Source organism: Mesoplodon bidens (assembly GCF_964165515.1).
Source record: "Mesoplodon bidens genome assembly, chromosome: 1".
Lineage (NCBI taxonomy): Eukaryota > Metazoa > Chordata > Mammalia > Artiodactyla > Ziphiidae > Mesoplodon > Mesoplodon bidens.
The window spans coordinates 73,319,724-73,337,339 of NC_138176.1; the positions used below are offsets into that span (position 1 = coordinate 73,319,724).

At 39.0% G+C, this 17,616-nt stretch overlaps 1 protein-coding gene across 6 annotated transcripts in view; it reads left to right on the top strand.

Annotated features, from left to right (window-relative positions):
* Positions 1–17,616, top strand: part of NPNT (nephronectin) — a 78,565-nt gene that overhangs the window by 19,004 nt on the left and 41,945 nt on the right. For all 6 annotated transcript variants that reach the window (XM_081223669.1, XM_081223671.1, XM_081223670.1 and 3 more), the window contains one exon: positions 13,733–13,825. In XM_081223669.1, the coding sequence (XP_081079795.1) occupies positions 13,733–13,825 (93 nt within the window). The remainder of the gene's footprint in view (positions 1–13,732; positions 13,826–17,616) is intronic.

Here is a 17,616-nt window from a genome sequence, read left to right on the forward strand (position 1 = left end):
TCTCTTATTCCTTCCAGGATTCTAAAGTAGGCAAGAGTTAAGGATAAAGAGTTGAGGCTGTTTAGAGGAAGAATTACTTCCTGCTGGAGAGGATCAAGGAAGATTTCACAGACTCAGTAGTGTTCAGTTGATTCATTCATTCAATAGCTACATAACTAAGGGCGATTACCTGTCTGATCCTGTGCCAGCCACTGCAGATACATTAGTAAGATGAAGCCACAGGCATTTATGTCATTCCCTGTCAATATTGAAGGCCCACAGATGAAGACAATATTGGATGAGAGGTGTGTTTTGAGATAGGATCTTGTGAGAGCACGTCTCAGTGGGCAGTATCCCCACCCAAGAGTGATGGACTGGTGGCCTAGCTAAATCCTGAGGGATAAGTAAGTCAAGTAAAGGGCACCCTGGCCAGACAGAAAAATGCACTGAAACTTCAGAAGCCAGAGTGAGAGGCACATTCCAGGAAATGTAAGAACCTTCATTTGACATTGGAGTATGTGTTTGAAGGATATCTGATGAGAGATGCTGTAGGAGAGGTAGGAATGGGCTGACTCATGGAAGGCCTTTGATGTCATCTTAAATAGAGTAGGGTTTATCCCAAAGTTGCAGAGGGACATTGTACAGATTTTAAGCAGGGGAATAACATAATCAGATTTATGTTTCATAAGTTATAAGCTGGTGCCAATGGGTCAGATCTAGCATACAGGTGAATTTGATTTTGCACACAGAGAGTGTTAACATTTTTCGAAATGGTCACCAGTGTTTCCAAGGAAAAATGGGTATCAGGCTTTGTTGATAAATCAGTAGCTGTGCATTGCTGCAAGGAATTGGTGGGCTGGAGTTGCTTAGCGTTGCCCCATTTGGAGAAGCATGTACTCCTTTTTATCATAGGGCTCACTGCTTCAGGCAGATGCCAAGGATCTGTAGGCATTTGGGGTTCTGGGGCCAATTTCTGAACATTTTGCTGATTGGCAATTAAGAGCTAGCCTTTTGAGGCTCGGGACTAGAGGCTGTTACAGTAAACCTGGTGAGAAATTGAGTTTTAAGCAGTATTGGTGGGAACAGAGGGAAGAATAGGGATTGAAAGATACAAAAAAGAAAGGATGGGGAGGCATGCTTTAGGACAGTGCTGGGGAGTGCAGGCTTCGTAGACAGACTTGGCTGCTACCAGACCTGTGTTTTTGAGAAACTTACCTAACCTTTCTGAGCAATAGCTTCTTTTTTGGTAAAATATAGATAAGAGCCCTACCTTACGGGGTTTTTATGAGGATCAAACGAGAAAATGCAAAACGCTTAGTTCAGTAACTGGCTCCCATTGATTCACATTCAGGAAAATGGTGGCTGGTGGTGGTGAGGATGGTTGTAAGGAAGCTGGACTCCAGGATGATGCCTGCGTTTCTGGTGTGTGATTTGGTGAGCTAGAGAACATGGGAGAAAGACTTCAGTGTTGGATGTGATATGTGTGAAGTGCTTATGAGACTTTGAAGTAGACAGATGTGATACGTGGTTGGATTCCAGGGCCTGGAGCTCAGGGGCGCGATGTGAGAGGGGCATAGGCTGTGATTTGATGATCTCTCCACCCCTGTCCTACCCAAACCTTCCTTCCCCTCCGTCACCTTCAGTCAACATTAATGATCCTCACAACTCCCTCCATAGAGGATCAATGTTACACAGTATCAGAAGAATGTGGGAGAGGTAAAATACTATATTGCCTGTCGGCTGAAATGTTCTCTGAGAGTTTTCAATTCTTGAAAAACTTTCTTTCCAGTTTACCATTTTGGCCTCCAGCCGAAAGAAATGAGTAATTCAACATTTGTTTATATCAAAGGCTGAAAAACATCACACTCTATAGACATTCTATCTTTTTTCCCCTTTTGGTTGGCTTTTTCTGTTTCCCATCACTATCACTCCTAAAAGTAAATATTCAACTAAAAGTAAATCATTGTTAGGAATGAATGACTGTACTTATGTTTGAAATTTATATTCTTTCTTAGTGGAACATACTGAGAATCAGCCCTGCCTCCAGACCTGGCTCAGATGCCACCTTCTCCTTTCTTTCTTCCTGATTTTTGTGGCAGGAAGTCTCTTCTTTCTCTACATTTAGTTATTAACACTGGCACGGAGCCTATCTCATCCTGCCCTGCGTTGTGGTTACTTGTGGATCTATATCATTTGTTCTGCTAGGCTGTTAGTTCCATGAAGCTGGGGACTGTGTCTTATACATCTTTAGCTTCTGCAGTGCCTAGTCTAGCTCAGTCAGTACTTTGAAGGTATAACGATCAGGCACTTCTATATAAAAGGCCTAAAAGGTGTGAACATGATGTAATCTTAATAAGCAGATTGTAGTTTTAGGAAAGACTGTTTACTGGGAAAATAGATATATTTAATTTGTCTGCCTATCTTATGACCTTATTACATATTAGAGATCTTAACTCTTTTTTTTTTTTTTTTTTTTTTTTGCGGTATGTGGGCCTCTCACCGCTGTGGCCTCTCCCATTGCGGAGCACAGGCTGCGGACGCGCAGGCTCAGCGGCCATGGCTCACGGGCCCAGCTGCTGCGCGGTACGTGGGATCTTCCCGGACCGGGGCACGAACCTGTGTCCCCTGCATGGGCAGGCGGACTCTCAACCACTGCGCCACCAGGGCAGCCCTAGAGATCTTAACTCTTGATGAAGCTTCTTAAAAGAAATCAAATTACATGCTTGAAAACACATAAAGTGTAATCTGATTGTGTCATCTACTGTTTATAATCCATTATTGTTCGCCATTATGGATAGAATACTGATTCCCTGAGTACGAGAGTCTTCAGGCTGATGATTGCCTTATTTTAAAAAGGACTATTTTTTGCAATGTGGACACAGTCCCAGTGGACTGCCCTCACATTGCCAGACCCTCTACTGCTTCATGCCTCTCTGGCTTTGCTTATGCTGCTTGTTCTGAATAAGGCCCTTCACCCAGCCACATGGTGAATTCCTACTCATCCTTTAAGATTCAGTTCACATTTCTTCCTGCCGCCTTTTCTGACATTTTTCCTACTCCCTCCTGTCTGCAGGGAAATTCTTCCTTCTATATTCTTTTAACACCTTGTACACCTGTCATGTCTGTCTTTGTCAGGAGACTGTATGAGACTTCAGAGCAGGTACTGTGTATTTAAAGAGCTCAAAGCTAGTGGGGGAGCAGGATAAGAATAACTGTGATAATAAAGCATGATATATGTGTATATATAAATATATGTGTATAAAATTTATGGCAGAGGTATGCACAGAGGTTTAGGAAAGCACTGAGGAGGGCTCCAAACTCATAAGGAGGGGCAAAAGCAAATACTATTTAAGCTGGGTATTGAAGCCTGTCTAGATGTTAGTCCATCAGACAAGGGGAAGAATGACATTTCATGTAAAAGCATGCAAGTATTAGAGTATGTTACTTCCTGAGAACTGCCATCAGTTGGTCTGTTTGTGGATATGATTGGAGATGAGGCTGGTGGGACAGACAGGAGTCAAATTATGAAATGTGGGGTTGAATGCCATACTGAGAGTTTGAACCGGTATGATAAGTGTAATGATAAGTAAACAGAGTGATGACTCAGTGAGTATAAGGGGGAGAGTGGCATGGTGAAACCCCCAGTTCTTAATACAGTTTCTTAGACACTGTAGCTATTCCTCTTTGTCATTCTTATAATTCTCATTATAGATAACATTTTATTGAGCTCTTACTATGAGATGGGTACTGTTCTAAGTACTTTATTTGGATTTTCTCATTTAATCATCCCAATAAACCTATGGGTAAATTCTATATGCACCATGTTGCTTTACTATTTTGTAAGTAAAAAATGGCAGTGCTGACAACTTCCTCTGGTTCAACCTATGATCTTCATTTTACATCAGAGAGAAGCTGGGTAATCTGCATGGGTCATTCATTTCCCAAGTGGTAGAGCTGGGACCCAGCAGTCTAACTCCAGCATGTGTGCCTTACCCTCTTCTCTAGAGTGCACTAAGTGAACAACAGCTCACATGTTAAGAAATATCTGTCAAAGTATACATATTATCTACTCATGTTTATAAATTTTTTTCCCATTTTTGTGTTTGAAAATTTCAAATCCACAGAGGAATTGAAAGTATAGCAACAGTAAATAGCCATATACTCTTCATGTACATTTGTTAACATATTACATATTTGCATGTATGCACACTCTTCTCTCTCTATATATATATATATATATTTATACACACACATATACACACACACATATACACATATTAGTGAGCCATTGGAAAGTAACTTACAGACATAATGGCTCTTTGTACCTATATACTTCAGCATGCGTACCATTATCACACTTAAGAAGTTTAGCATAGGTACAATAATATTATGTAATAAACAGTCCATAATTAGACTTCCCAGATTATCTCCAAATGATTTTTATGGTTTTTTCTGATCCAGGTCCAATCAAGGATTATATATTTCATTTAGTTGACATTCCTCTTTGGTCTTCTTTAATTTAGAAGAGTTCTAGATCTACTTTTTTTTTTCCTTCTTGACAATAACATTTTTCAAGAGTCCAGGTCAACTGCTTGGTAGAATATTGCACAATCTATATTTGTCTAAGGTTTCCTCATTATTAGATACTAGTTAAACCTTTTTTGCAAGAATATTACTAGGTGATCATATATTATAACATTCCCATTGCACATAACGTCAGTTTGTTCTATTACTGGTGGTGCTAAGTTTGATCACTAGATTAAGGTTCTGACTACCAGATTTTTCCACTGAAAGGCACCTTCTTCTCTTTGTAATTAGTAAGTGATTTATGGGGTGATACATTGAAACTGTTTGAATATCCTGTTCCCCAACAAACTTTTGGATAATTTTTGCTCAAATTATTTAATGGTGGTTATAAAGTTGTTTTTTTCAGATTCTGTCATTCTTTCTGTGTGTTCACTGGCATTCTGTAAAGAGGAGCTCTGTTCTCTTCTTTTTTAGAATCACTTTGGACCTGTGGATTCTTTTATTATTCAATTGTTATCAATTACTATTCTTATTCTTCTTGGTGCTCAAATTATCCCAAATTTGGGATACCTCCAAGCAGCTCCTGTGTCCTTTTCACTTGTTTCCATCATTCTTGAAATATGTCCTTGCTTTTTGTCACAGCAAAATATTTCAGCCTCTCTGCCCCAGCCCTGATTCCTTTTACTGTGGGACGGTATTTAGAAACAAAGATCTGGAGACTTCCCTAGTGGTCCAGTGGTTGAGACTTCGCTTTCCAATGCGGGGGTCTGGGTTCGATCCCTGGTCGGGGAGCTGGGATCCCACATGCCTTGTGGCCAAAAAGCCAAAACATAAAGAACAGAGCCAATATTGTAACAAATTCAATGAAGACTTTAAAAATGGTCCAGGTCAAAAAAAAAAATCTTGAAAAAAAAAGAAACAAAGATCTGGGTGTTATGTCTGCTCATTGCTACTGTTACCCTACTTAAAAAAAACAAAAACAAAAATCTACTTCACACTTCCTGATAAGTAATAACACTTTCTGATGTGTTCTTAAAGTCTCATTTAGCATTAATCTAAATTCCACTCTTCTACCACAATGAAAACAGAAAGAAAAGTTAAAATTTCAAGTAAACCAAAAATGACAATACTTTTTAGAAGATTTCTTAAGTGGAAATGGATATTGCTTAATTATGGTAAATAAAAGTTAACTTGAGATTCAAAGATGCAGATGCAGGCACTTATTTTCTTTGGTCTAGTTCAGAAATTAAAAGTTAAATAGAGGGGCTTCCCTGGTGGTGCAGTGGTTGAGAGTCCGCCTGCCCATGCAGGGGACACGGGTTCGTGCCCCAGTCCGGGAAGATCCCACATGCCGCAGAGAGGCTGGGCCCGTGAGCCATGGCCACTGAGCCTGCATGTCCAGAGCCTGTGTTCCACAACGGGAGAGGCCACAACAGTGAGAGCCCCGCATACCGCAAAAAAAAAAAAAAAAAAAAAAAAAGTTAAATAGAGATTAAATAGGTACTTGAGAAATTTGAATTGGATTTTCCCAAAGAAAAAAATAAAATAAGGTAGCCAGACAGCTCTTGGGATATAACATTATATAGAGCAGAAATCCTTATTTATTTTAACTTCATACTCTAAATTATTAATCAATTGGTTGATTAATATTTGACTGTAGTTTGTGATTAGTTTAAATTCTTAATATTTGACTGTAGTTTATGATTAGTTTAAATTCTTAATAAAAAATAATGTTACTTAAAATATGAGAACAAAAAAATCATAGTTGTAGTAATACATCAGAAGAGATAACAATTCTATACTTCATTAATGATTCAAAATCTGGGTTCTGCACAAAACAAGCAGTAGAGCAAAGCGATTATTTTATGTTGAAACATTCTGGCAGGGTTACTTTAATTTTCTTAACTTACAGATTTTATTCTTAACTGCGACTTTTCCTTCCTAGAAATGTAACCTAAATACCTTTATGCCTTTAATTACCTTTGATATTCTCTATCCCTCTCATCCTTTCCTGTTTAATATTACTATAATCTCACTCTCCTCCAAATCCACTCAAAAAGATGGGTTTCTGGCCTTTTTCTGACTACCAGAAGTATTAGCAGATTCTCCATGGAACTGGGATAAGAAATTTTTACTGAAATCGGGCAAGTCACTTAACTTTCTGTGCTTTTGCTTGTCTGCTGTTAAACTGAGGATAATGTCTGTCTCTCTCCTGCCTTATATGGATACTGTGAGGGTAAATTTAATCAGTCATATAAAGTGGTTTTGCATTCTGTATTCATGAGATCGTTTAACAGATAGTATTTTATAGTGGCAACAATCAGAGGCCCTTTTATTTCAGTTTTTACTACAGAGGGAAGTTAGACTTGAAAATAGGATATTCAACACTAGAATACAGGATATTAGGAAGGCTGGAGGGTTGTTTTCCTCTGGAGATCTTGGAATCTGTAGGATTCTTCCCTCTGGATTTGTTACACCTATGATATAGGGAAGCTCGAGGTCCTTTCCAGTGGAGCCCTATAAAAATTCTGCCTCCATTCCTTCCAGGTCCCGTTAATATAGCAATATAGCAATGACTTGTTTAATGCCTCTTTCAGCTACTCTTTCTCTCCCAAGGCCAACTTGCATACTTTATGTCACCTGTTTCTAAATTACAGACTCTGGAGGACAAGGTTCTTTTTTCTGCTTTTAGTGTTCCATGTCTGAATAACAACATGATGTAGATTGCAAAAATTACAAATGATTCTTAGGATTTGAAAGACAATCTTATTTACATTAAGAAAATCATTTTCGGGCTTCCCTGGTGGCGCAGTGGTTAAGAATCCGCCTGCCAATGCAGGGGACATGGGTTCGAGCCCTGGTCCAGGAAGATCCCACACACCACGGAGCAACTAAGCCCATGCGCCACAACTACTGAGCCTGAGCTCTAGAGCCCACGAGCCACAATTACTGAGCCTGTGTGCCACAACTACTGAAGCCCGCGTGCCTAGAGCCCACACACCACAACGGAGAGTAGCCTCCGCTCACCACAGCTAGAGAAAGACCACAAGCCCAACACAACCAAAAATAAAAAGAAATTAAAAAAAAAAAAGAAAAAAGAATCATTTTCAAGTTACAACAACACCTGAGGTTAAGTTGGCTTTTCCCTTGTCACTTTCCAGAGCCACCACCTGCTTGGGCAACTCAACATGTCCTTATTTTTTTACAAATGTTGGCACTTGACTCCCAAGTGTGATTAGATTACATAAGAAATATTATATAGAACTGATGTGGGAGTTTAATTTTCCCCCGACTTATTTGATAACATTGTCCAACTCAGTGTCAGAAAACATTGTCCAACTCTCAGAACCCCAGTTACATCAGTTAGGATGAATTTTTAAGAGTAAAGTCTTAGATTGCAGTCAAACAGAAGAGGCTTGGAACATGTGACATTAAAGAGCTATGTTTGCTTTGCCAGTTGAGACATGTTTCTTTTTCTAGTTAAAGTAATGACTTAGGGGTTATTTTAAGGGCACTTTGGAGATCATGTTGCAGGAATGTTAAGAGAGTGAATTTTGAGTGTGATTTGCCCATTTGACCTTAATTCCAGCATCTGATTTTGGGGGGAAAATAATCTGTCATTAATTGACTACGTGTGATCCTCACCTGAATTTTATTTCTTGAGCTGCTAAACCATATGTGGATGCTAGTGGCCAGTGGGCCAAATATGGCCCAGACTTCTTGTCACTGATCCACGTGAAGGTCAGAGAAACAATGCTGACTTTTGTGATTAAACTATAGCAACAACAGACACATTCTTTCCTACAAATCAGTGTCTCATCTATTTTTGATGTTTTGAGAAGATCATTCTAAAATAGACTACTAAAGATAGTCCACTTATTTTATTTCTTTCCTGACCTGCTATTCACAGCAGGTTGTGAAGGTTGGTGTGTGCTGGCCACTGAGAACTCACAGTGAAGTGGGTTGTCAAAAGGTGGGTCTGTCAAAAGGTGGGTCTGAAAATGAAGTTGGGAATCATTTTCCTCTAGTCTCAAGGTGGCTAAGTATTTTCTAATCTAATTTTTAGATGTAGAAATGAAATTCTTTAGATACTTCTAAAGTATATGATATTATAGGTATAAGATAACTTTGACAAATTATATTTCTTTACTAAGATTTAATCATAACATTTCTGTCCTAAGTGTGTATCCAAAGAAAGCAATTGTTGGCTTGACGGTAAACACAGATTAAGTCCAGATTCCTCAGCCTTGTGCTCAAGGATAGTTAGGAATTGTAATTGTAACTGTATTGTAATTGTGTTCGGCTACAAGTAACACTGACACAAAGACCAGTGTCCTAAATTACTTGGATGGCCATTTAGGGTTAATACTATGACTTCCAGCTTTGCCTCTTTTCCATTTCAAGATTCACCTCATGATCACAAAGTAGCTGCTGTAGTTCAGCCATGACTTCCATATTCCAGGGAAGATAGAGGAGCCACCTGTCAGCCACTTTTTTTTTTAACATCTTTATTGGAGTATAATTGCTTTACAATGGTGTGTTAGTTTCTGCTTTATAACATAGTGAATCAGCTATATATTTACATATATCCCCATATCTCCTCCCTCTTGCGTCTCTCTTCCACCCTCCCTATCCCACCCCTCTAGGTGGTCACAAAGCACCGAGCTGATCTCCCTATGCTATGCAGCTGCTTCCCACTAGCTATCTATTTTACGTTTGGTAGTGTATATTAGTCCATGCCACTTTCTCACTTTGTCCCAGCTTACCCTTCCCCCTCCCCACGTCCTCAAGTCCATTCTGTACGTCTGCGTCTTTATTCCTGTCCTGCCCCAAAGTTCTCCTCCATGACCATTTTTTTTTTTAGATTCCACATATGTGTGTTAGCATATGGTATTTGTTTTTCTCTTTCTGACTTACTTCACTCTGTATGACAGACTCACCTTTTTAAGTAGCTTTTAAGTTCCAAAAGCCCCACCCAATAACTTCTGATTACATACAATTGACCAGAATTTATTCGCTTGGCTACCCAAATATGTCAGGGAGGATAGGGAATGTAATTTTCCACTGCTGACTCATTATTCCCTCCAAAAAAAAAAAAAAAAGCCATTCTGTTTTCAAGAAGAAGGGAAAAATAGTACTAGTAAGCACCCAGCAGTTTCTGCCACCAGTGCCTTTTATGACCTGCCTTAGCCCTGTCTTTTGCTCCCATCCGCTGTTCTAAGCACTTTGTACGGTAGCTCCACCAGAGCCATGGTGCTGCCTGAGAACTCCCTTCATTGTCCTTCCCCCATCCTTTGCTCATAGTTTGAAAGGCTTTGTCTCCCATCCCAACTATCTCTGCCTCTTACCTCTAAGGCGTTGCTCAGATCACATTTCCTTTTTTTTTTTTAACATCTTTATTGGAGTATAATTGCTTTACAATGGTGTGTTAGTTTCTGCTTTATAACAAAGTGAATCAGTTATACATATACATATGTTCCCATATCTCTTCCCTCTTGCATCTCCCTCCCTCCCACCCTCCCTATCCCACCCCTCTAGGTGGTCACAAACCACTGAGCTGATCTCCCTGTGCTATGCGGCTGCTTCCCACTAGCTATCTGTTTTACATTTGGTAGTGTATATTAGTCCATGCCACTCTCTCACTTTGTCACAGCTTACCCTTCCCCCTCCCCATATCCTCAAGTCCATTCTCTAGTAGGTCTGTGTGTTTATTCCCGTCTTACCCCAAGGTTCTTCATGACCTTTTTTTTCTTCCTAGATTCTATATATATGTGTTAGCATACGGTATTTGTTTTTCTTTTTCTGACTTACTTCACTCTGTATGACAGACTCTAGGTCCATCCACCTCACTACAAATAACTCAGTTTCATTTCTTTTTATGGCTGAGGAATATTCCATTGTATATATGAGCCACATCTTTATCCATTCATCTGTCGACAGACACTTAGGTCGCTTCCATGTCCTGGCTATTGAAAATAGAGCTGCAATGAACATTTTGGTACATGACTCTTTTTGACCTCAGTCACAGTTATGATCTGCCCCTCCCCCCTTCTTTTATCTCATCTATCATAGCCCTTGTTAGCTTTCAGCCAGTGTATTAAAGTTTCACAGTTAATTTTCAAATCCTCTGTGATTCCTTCATCACCCTCACTTGCCTAGCAGAATAATTGCATGTATTAAATATTCAGTTCATGTTTATTGGATTGAACATCACATTGCAGACCTAATGCCAGCAAGATAATAGGAGATAGTCTTTTGTGCCACCGTTTTCAAAGGGTGTTCTTTTTGTGAGAGAAAAAAATTGGTTACATCAGCATTGTGAGTATCCTATTCCATTTAATACCTGTTGGCTAATATATAGGTCGTTGGTTACTTCAGTGAATAGTCTGTTGGGTAGATGTGCAAACAGCAGTTTGTTTGAAAATACTGGCTCCCTAAACATATAAGAAACATTAACAGCCTGGGTCTCTTGGAATGAGGGCATTTGATGTGCCCCAGATTGGAGCACTCCACTGAGAACAAACAATGAGAAAGGGAGGGTGACAATAAAAACCTTTGTTCCTGAAAAGCACCTGAAAGTACTATAAATGGATGATCTTTAAGCCGGGCAGTGGGTCAAAAGGCAACACAGCCTGAGCGCCTCATATTTGTTTCATAAATAAACTTTTTCATGATTTTTAGTGGTACTTTCTAAACTTCTTTTTCATGTTTTTGAGATGTTTTCAAATTCCAGTTATTTGGGGAGGTTATTACCTAGACTTGCAGTTAATTATTTTGAGGTGTTTACTTTTTCTTTTTTAAAAATTTATTTTATTCAAGTGTAGTTGATATACTACTTTTTCTTTTTAAATATGGCAGTTTGGATGCCTCTGTGATAACTTGATTCATTCCGGTTGTATTCATATATAATTGTTAAAATTTATGGAACATCTTTTTTTAAGATTAAAGAAATTTCTTTCTACCTTGCATTTCTTGGTGATAGGGCCTGGAAATTACATAAAAGGTGGCTTATTTCTGGGACTTGTTTTTAAAACTGCATATAAACCGTCTACCAGGTATATAGTTGACTGAAGCATAATACTGGAAGGCCTTCCTAGGTAGTGCATTTCTTCTCACAGATCTGAACAGAATTGTTTCCTGTTGAATGTCATGCCATATCTAAAGTCAGACTTTTATGGATTTCCCCATTGCATTTCTCTACCATTTACACTCTGCTCACCCTTTCTGTCTGCAAACTTTTGCATTAAATACCTACCGAGCAGCAGTAAGGATTAATCATGGTTCAGGGTCCAGTTGGGGTGACAAATATACAGGCAGGAAAGGCCTGAAAGTAAGACTGGCAAATAAGCCTGTGGAGTGCCAGGCGAGGGAAGGGTTGGTGAGAGTTGAATGAGGAAATGTAGAAAACACCAAAAATAACATGCACATCAGCTTCACAGGAGAGTTAGAGTTTTGAAGGGAATGTTTGAGAATTGTCTGAAAATGGGAGCATCTCCCAGAATGGAGAAAAGCATGGGCTAATGTGAGAGGGAGTACGTGTCAGGGACTGGAGAACACAGGGTCACTGTTGACCCCACTCCACCTGGTCCTCAAGACCTGTCTGCTCTTCACTCAGGGGTTACTGAAGCCCATCCCTTTCTGTCCCAAGAACAAATCATGCCTTCTGCATGTCAGTTAGACTCCAGTCTATCCTACGTATCATCACCATGCTCATGTTCCCAGAGTTTTTATTTTATCAGGTAATCCTCCTGATGATGATGAAGTTTTCATTTATAGATAAAGTATATAATCCTCAATCTGAAATTTAGGGAACATCATTGTCCGGTACCACTCACCTATGATTGTCCACCTCTTACTCTTCCCCCAGCATTTACCCATCTCTTTAGCTTGACAGGCCTCCTCAGTGTCCTCCAAATAAATGATGGCCTATTTGGCTCTACAGTTCTCCATACCTTGGATGGTCCGCTCTCTTCTCTGTCTACCCTGGCTTCAAGATCCAACTCAAGATCTCTTCTTCGAGGTTTTCTGTGCAACTCTATATGGATATGCTTGTGTGATGATTTCTTCACAAATTTCATATGTGCCACCAATTTTGCTCATAAATATTGCCTTGAATTTAAAACATGATTGTTTTGTCTCTTCGTCTAGATTGTAAGCTCTTTGAGACCAATGACCACACTATACAATTATTTTTCATCTATTTTAGTATCTGGTGTAACATGATACGTATATTTGGTATAGAGCGATTTCTCAATCTGGCACCATCACGTTTTGGGCTGGATAATTTGTTTTTGTCAGGGGTTATCTGAGCATTGTAGGATGTTTAGCAGCATCCCAGTATTGTACCCACTAGATGCCAGTAGCACCCTCTTCCCAGTGTGACAATAAAAAATGTCTCCATTTGTGCTAAATGCCCCATAGGGGCAAAAATACCCCCTGCTGAGAATCACTGTCTAAACAGAATAAATTCTAACCAGTATCTTGGTAGGAATTGAAGACTGTGAAAAGATTTGAGGGGTGATGATTTATAGCATTTTGGGGTCTTGAAGGAAAGACAAATTCAGCTGATGGAAGACTGAAAATGTAAAATAGAACTTTCTATTTTCTGTGATAGGCTGTAGAAAGTGTATTATAGATTGATGAGCAATTATGATGCAACTTAAGGTTAAGAATGGGCAAAATGACAGAAGTATTCTTAAGTTGAGGTTTCAAAAATATTTAGTTTTAGTTTTTAATTCATTTTGACCCATTTTATTATTGGAAATACCATTTCCAATAAAATATTATTTAATTGGAAATTTATTTGGAGTTCATACTTAACCGATATCTTTGGATTAAGAGCTATGTATTGAAGCATATTTGAGAAAATGATTTTGGAAGTATGGGTGCAGGTGGTTATAATATGATAACTATTGACAAACATCAGTTGTGTTTTTGCATAGTTTTCCAATTTTTCTTCTATTTGGCTATTTGAGTATTGTCCTCAAGTTTAGCAAAATTTTCAGCCCCAAGCAATACCCCCCCACACACACACACAGCACATGTGTGGGAGTCTGTAGTCTAGACAATGTTTACTTCTCCAGGACACAATGATCTTGTATATTTCTATTACTCTATTGTAAGTTCTTAGTTTTTTCTTTTATTATCAAACTAGTACATGACATAGATTCTACTTGGTTGACATGCTGCTGACCTAGAAATAATGCATGATATCCTTTTTTCACAGCTGTGTGTCAGCCACAGTGCAAACACGGTGAATGCATCGGACCAAACAAGTGCAAGTGTCATCCTGGATATGCCGGCAAAACCTGCAATCAAGGTAGGGAAACTGTGTGACACAAGTAAACAGTCATAAGCCCTGTCTACTCCTGCCTGATTTAAAAATTTAAGTTCTCATGCAAACCACTTTTCTATAGCTATTGTCACCAAATATATGAGATGCCGTTTCGTTTTGCTGAAAGAAAAAATATAATAAGGGTAAATCTTTTAAAATCTGTTTAATTGGAGTGCAATTAAAATAATTTTATACTCTCATTCACTATTAATAATGAAAATGGATTTTGAAAAAGAGAACTGCAGCATCAGTAACCTTAGAAGCCTTACATTCTGCTTCTCCTTGTTCTTCCACTAACTAGTTGGGAAGCTTTGGCAAATTGATAGGCTCCTTGGATCTCTGTTAGATGAAAACACTTTAATACTCAGAGTCAGGTAGAAGGTTTGGCTTGAAATTTTGAGGCCCCTTCCAACTCTGAGCTCTTTGATCTTTGTGATTAAATTTCCTTCAACTGTTGACCAGTTTGTAATGTTCCTCTGAGAAGGATTTTGATTAACTTAGCAAGTTATTTTTAATTGGCGTCAGATGCTTATAAAAGCAAATTATTATTTAGCCCTCACAGTGCTTGGGTATTTTACATATATTATCTATTTTCATCACTACAATAGCATTAGGAGGTAGAGTGTTATTTATTATAATAAGCTATAAATAATATTTCATTTTTCATTTGAAGAGACATCAGGGATATTCAGTGTCTTGTCCAAGTTCACAAAAGTAGTTGGTAGAAGATCTGCTATGTCAACTTAGAGCAATTGTCTATATAACTCCTGTTCTTTCTACCAGTGTAGTTTTGGATGAAGAAAACGTCATTGCAAATGTGATCCTCTGACGCATGCTGCATTACAAGGCTGACAAGACTTGTCTTTTTAATTAATTTCAACTGAAAACTTTCTACCATTAGGTGTTAAAAAGAAAAAAACAAATAAAGAAAAGATAGGGTTAGATTTCACTAGAAAGATGCAAGGATAAAAGAGTAAAATTTTTCACTTATTCCTTAAAGTAATATTCCCTAGCATTTGAAATATTTATTTATTTATTTATTTGGCTATGTTGGGTCTTCGGTGCTGTGTGCAGCTTTCTCTAGTGCAGCGAGCGTGGGCTACTCTTTGTTGCGGTGCGTGGGCTTCTCACTGCAGTGGCTTCTCTTGTTGCGGAGCACGGGTTCTACGGCACCACCAAGGAAGTCCTTTTCCTAGAATTTTAAATGTCAAATGAAAGAGTTATGTAGGCTCTAACTGTCCCATAGATACATAGTTGACCTCACCTGATACAGAAATAATCTTGTTGAAATACTCTTTTTCTTCAGTATCTGATACTCCTTTAAGTGTATCATGTAAACTCGTGATTTATAGACATAGTTTTCACAAGAATTAGGAACACTGAAATTTGAAAGTATATGTAATTGTTCCTGAACTACCAGATGAAATCCATGTTAGTAAAATGTGACGTGTCCAATGGTAGGACAAGCTGTTTACTCTAAAGTGTGTTCTTTAGTATCAGCTACTTGACTGATAGCTGATATTTTCCCAAGTTTCTTTTCTATCTTATAATATATTTTTTTAACTTGGAATTTACCTAACATATGTGGGTAGTATTTTCGAAATAAGTGGGTTTCTTATTATCTCAGTTCACTCTTTTAAAAACCCATAGGGCTTCCCTGGTGGCGCAGTGGTTGAGAGTCCGCCTGCCCATGCAGGGGACACGGGTTCGTGCCCCGGTCCGGGAAGATCCCACGTGCCGCGGAGCGGCTGGGCCCGTGAGCCATGGCCGCTGAGCCTGCGCGTCCGGAGCCTGTGCTCCACAACGGGAGAGGCCGCAGCAGTGAGAGGCCCGCGTACCGCAAAAAAAAAAAAAAAAAAAAAAAAACCATTGGATTTTTCCTCTCCAGTGTAAGTCCTCAAGTAGCAGCATGTTCAGTTCTGATTATTGAGTTGTCAGTGTTCATCTGAGAGTGCCAGCATGCTTCTTTTTTTTAAGTGCTGAACATAAACCATCAAAGGTTCCCTTAATATGTCAACACCATAAAACTTTGTTGTTCTGATGCCAGGAATGTATACATAGAAGACTTATTAAAAGAGGCCACTTGAGATTGCAGAGAAATTCATTTAAATTTATTTGCAGGAACTACATCAACTTTAATGTGCTTCAGAGACTAAAACTATCATTGGTACATGGATCCATCTCTGGGTATCTCTTATTTTCAGAAAACCAGTTTACCATGTACTTTACCCTGCAATACATACCCATTTCTCTTAAGAAAAATCAAAATATACTGAGTTGAAATCTTGCCTCCCAAAACTAAATATAGTTAGGGGGCAGAGGATTTTATTAGTGGCAAAATGGGATTTGACACCTGTAAAAATATTGCTGCCACTGAAGATGTAATTTCAGGTTCAGTCTTGAATATAAAACTCCAGTCCACAGTAAACCTATGTGTTTTAATCATCTCTTTCTTTTCCTTCCTTACCATAAAAGCAGTTGTGGCAAGTTCCTGATGGGAAGGTTTATGTTCTTTGAGAGCCGGAACCCTCTGTGGGGTTCCTCTGATTTCTAGGTTCCCGAAAACTTTTATCAAAACGATTTGCAGATGATAAGTGCACATTAAATATTTGCTTAGTGACTGTTTCATATAATGGCTCTTGGTCCTGAACACCATAGGAACGGGAAAGAGTTCCATGGAGTTGTCTGGTATAGCTCCTTAGTCTCTGAATCCGTGGACTATCTGTCAGAGTGAGAGAGGCAGCCAGGAGTGAGCCAGGTAAGTGGGAGAGCTGTCCAGAGACCCCCAGAAATGTTATTAGAGCAAATTGTCTGTATCTGCTACATAACAAATTAACTTAGACAGTTTTTTATCCAGACCATACATTTTAATAAAATGGAAAACATGCCTCAGAGATATGGAAAATCAAATAGGTTTCTTTTTTCTTTTTTCTTTTTTTTTTTTTTTTAAGCACAGAGGTTTTTTGGGGGGGTTGTTTGTTTTGGGTTTTTTTTTTTCTGTTTTTTATTTTTTGGCTGGGCCACGAGGCATGTGGGATCTTAGTTCCCCGACTAGGGATGAAACCTGTGCCCCCTGCAGTGGAAGCGTGGAGTCTTAACCAATGGACAGTCAGGGAAGTCCCTAGTTTCTTTTTTCTTGAGGAGAGAAATGTTAAGAAGAGGTATACCTGAAATAGTTAATTTCCACAGAACTGGAAATTAACATTTGATTAAAAGTAGGTTTGGGTATAAGGCAAAAATTATATCCGCTAAAAATTGTGTTGCGAGCTGTGTGCTTTAGGAACTCACCTCCTGGGAACTTGCTTGGCTGAGTGAACAGCTTGAGTAGATGAGTGCTTTCAGAGCTGCCTGGGGAGCAGCAGGGATAGCAGGGCATGCCCACTGTGGAACTGGCTTAAATTAGCAGACTTGTTACAAGATTAGTGTGAATCTGCTGGTGGTGGCTTTTGCTTACCTCTGAGTTATTCTCTGGATTTGCCATAGCCAGATCATGTATCAAATCATGGCCTTGGACTGACCGTATTCTGTAAGGCACGAGGTGCCTTTCATGGTAGATGAAATTCTAACCTGAACTCTGGCAAGATTTGCTTTTTCCCACCTTACTTTCTCTGGTAATTTTAATTCATTCAGATTCCCCCCCTCCTTGAGTCTCCGTACCCATACAAATCTCCTCAGCCAAAAAGGGATACTATTATAGATAATAATCTTTTTCATAACTTTCCTATTAGAGAATAATTTGGGGCATGTAGTATACCATATCATTGCATATTTTCAGG